Here is a 3753-nt window from a genome sequence, read left to right on the forward strand (position 1 = left end):
GATAGATAGATAGATAGATAGATAGATGGATAAATGGATGGATGGATGGATAGATAATAAAAAAATAAATTAATTAAAAAATAAGTATCTCCATGTATTAAAATAATATTTTTTATTTAATACTTTAATAAATATTAATAATAATATTATTATTTTTAAATGATATTAAAAAATAACAATCCACATTTAAAAATAAAGAAATGATAAATAAAAGATACATATTAAATTAAAAATGTAAACATTTAAAAAATGTTGCTTAAATATAAATAAGCTGAAGTTGAAGTACTAAAATAAAAAATAAAAAAACTGAAATAAAAATTAATTACGGCTAAATCGAAATATATAGAATATCTAATAAAAAGAACAAAAGCAAATAAATACGTAAAACTTTAACAAAAAATAAAAATAAAAGATAGTTAAACATTCTGTCAGTGTAATTTTCAAGAGTTTTATCCACATGCATCACAAACAGCTGAAAATCTCATGAAAATCCATTTGTTAAAAGATGTGGAATAACCGCAGATAAAAATCAAATGCTGCTTTGTCCTCCAAAGTGAAATGTGACTTTTCATATTTAAATTTTCTGCATGTAAAAACATTTAATCTTTCATTACACTGTAAGCGTTTTGCATGCACTTGTTGGTTTAGAGTTCTCTCGGTCTGACGGTGGTCTTTTGCAGGTCTGGACACCACGAAGGATCCGTGTCAGAAGGTGAAGTGCAGTCGTCATAAAGTGTGTGTGGCTCAGGGATATCAGAGAGCGATGTGTGTGAACCGCAAGAAACTCCAGCACAGGTCAGTCTCGCTCGTATCAGCAGTCACAGTGTCAGAATAGAGTTTATGACCATTTGCATCTTTTCTTTGACCTTTACAATGAAACGTTAAAAAGAACATCATATATTCAAAATAGAAATCTTTTCTAACAATGTAAGTCTTTACTATTACTTTGCATCAATTTAACATATCCGTGCTGAATAAAAGTATTAATTTCTTTCAAAAAAAAAAGAAAGAAAAAACGTTATGACCTCAAACTTTTGAACAGTGGTGTATATTTTTTTTGAATAAAAGCTGTTCTTTTTAACGTTTTATTCATCAAAGAATCCTGAAAAAAGTATCACAGGTTCCAAAAAAATATATATATATGAAGCAGCACAACTGTTTCCAACAGTAATAATAAATCAGCATATTAGAATGATTTCTGAAGATCATGTGACACTGAAGACTGGAGTAATGATGCTGAAAATACAGCTTTGATCACAGAAATAAATTACAGTTTAACACATATTCACATAGAAAACAGCTGTTTTAAATTGAAATAATATTTGACAATTTTACTGTATTTTTGATCAAATAAATGCAGCCTTGGTGAGCAAAAGAGACTTCTTTCAAAAACAATAAAAATCTTACTGATCTCAAACTTTTGAACGACAGTTTATGTATATATAAATAAAAAAAAGAAGTTTGCATATTGTGTTTTTTGTTGAGCATCATATTTTATACATCATTTTATGGCTCATAGATTTTTATCATGTTGATCATTTAGAGGCCTTAGAAACGTGTATCAAGTATGAAACAAAAATAAAATCAAACACTTTAATTAAAAATACAAAAATACAAAATATACTAATTATAATATTCTCTTTCAGTCAAAAATAAAAGGTTTAGAAAATATTTGTTTAATATAATTTTAAAAAATCATATGTTCTAATGTTTTCACTTTTTATAATTAATGAGAAGTATTAATGTTAAAGGTTTACCTTTTACCTGTTTTATTGATTGATTGATTGATTGATTGTCATTGTGTGATTTTTGGTGAATTGTATTAAATCCTATTATGGTCAGTTTGTCCCGGAACATATTGATCGTAGCCAGAATTTCAACATAATACAAGAGATATCAGTTAAATTGAGATAAGATACTCCATAGAAGATTTAATGATCCAATCATGTGCTGAACATTTATCGCTTCAGATATTGTAATAATGTATTTTAAACATGAACATCTATTTAAATAGAAGTACAAATGAACTCAAATGTACTTTAGTGTTCAGTGTTAATGGCTTGTGTCTCTTTCGGTCTCTGTTCATTAGTTTATGAACGCACCGAACGTTTCTCATCGATGTGTGTGTGTGTGTGAGACTTTCAGCATTTATCTGGTCCGCAGAGCTTTAGTGTAATCGGCAAAAACTAATGGGTCAGAACATTATAACCCACTGTGTTGTTCCTATCTGCCGAAACGATCATTCATCTCTGAGTGTGTGTGTAATAGTGTTATTATCTGTGTGTGTGTGTGAGAGATAGTTTTTATTCAGTCAGTGTCATCTGACTAATGCAGAAGCTTTACTTTCACTGTTCCTCAGCAGAGGAATGATCTTCACAAGCGTCCAGAACATCTCACATCTTCTGAGGAGCCTTTATTTCTTCAGCTCTCAATCACTGCATTATATGTTTGGAGCATTTCAATCTCATATTTAAAAAAAAGTAGACAGTCGTACAGGCAATGGTCGATAAACCGTAACAGGGTAATCAGAGATGAGACAAAGGCAGAGTAACAAGACAGGCGAGTGATCAGGGCTGGCAGCAAGCAGAGTAAACAACAGTCCAAAAAACAGGGCAAGAGAGTCAAAAGGCAGGCAGCGAAGAATCCAAAAACGAGAGAAACAGTCCAGAGTCAAACACCGAAATCCAATAGAGAAGATGATAACGCTCAGAAATGTCAGCCGGGGCAAAACAAGACTTCGCGAAGAGTGAGTGTGAGACAGAGGCTTAAGTAGTCCCATAAACAAGCATCAGGTGAGCTCGTAATCAAAGTCAGGTACGAGGTGATGGGAAATAGAGTTTGAGGGGAAAGTCAATACTCGGGTGATGGCGACCTCTGGTGACGATCAGGGGGAACCACAGAGGCCGGATTCCTTACATTGTCGTTACTATGGCAAATTCGCATATATTAAACATCTAACTTTTATTAACAAAATGAATAAGATATAGCCTTGCGTTGTAACCCAAATAAATAAGGTATTTTCCCTTATTTAAAACGAATGCTTAGTTTGTGGTTCATTGTTATTTATTAACTTTTTTTTATGGAAACCCAGCAACAATAAAGACACTCACTTATATTAAACGAAGAAATGAAAATTTTATTAAAAGTAACGCTTTTGGATCCGCCATCATAGTGTGTCTTCTCGCATCACTCTTGTGAAATGTGCATATAAAATATGTACAGCACAAATGTAATAGTTAAAATAAAGTTAAATAAAATTCCATTTAATAAAGTTATGTTGTAAAAAAAAAAGGGTATTTTGTTTTAATGTAATAAAACAAGGAAAAGTCAAAAAAGTGAAAAAAAAAAAAAAAAAGTATGTAAAATAATGTGTTTAATAAAACAGAGTTGTTATTGATTATGGAGTCGTTTCACCCAACATTTGAAAGCAGAAACTGCTGGATTGAGATTGTTTTGTTGTGTTTGCTGTAGAATCAGAGAGTCTGGACTGAAGCCCCACGCTAACAACTGTAAACCCTGTTCAGAGACGCCCTCGACGCCTGTGTGTGGATCAGACGGACACAACTACACCTCACAGGTACACACACACACTCTCACACACACACACACACACTCTCACACACAGGTCAGCTATCCTTGTGGGGACTCTCCATAGGCGTAATGGTTTTTCTACTGTACAGACCGTATATTCTATTGCCCTACACCAACCCTACCCCTAAACCTACCCCTCACAGGAAACTTTCTGCATTTTTA

The 3753-nt window shown here is 32.4% G+C and overlaps 1 protein-coding gene across 1 annotated transcript in view; it reads left to right on the plus strand.

Moving 5' to 3' along the window:
- LOC107732752 (testican-2-like) overlaps positions 1-3753 on the plus strand; it is a 54956-nt gene that overhangs the window by 41496 nt on the left and 9707 nt on the right. The window contains exons 4-5 of the mRNA XM_016544172.1: positions 681-795; positions 3472-3577. Of these exons, the coding sequence (XP_016399658.1) occupies positions 681-795; positions 3472-3577 (221 nt within the window). The remainder of the gene's footprint in view (positions 1-680; positions 796-3471; positions 3578-3753) is intronic.

This window comes from Sinocyclocheilus rhinocerous, unplaced genomic scaffold (assembly GCF_001515625.1).
Source record: "Sinocyclocheilus rhinocerous isolate Xijiao unplaced genomic scaffold, SAMN03320098_v1.1 scaffold159, whole genome shotgun sequence".
In the NCBI taxonomy this organism is placed as follows: domain Eukaryota; kingdom Metazoa; phylum Chordata; class Actinopteri; order Cypriniformes; family Cyprinidae; genus Sinocyclocheilus; species Sinocyclocheilus rhinocerous.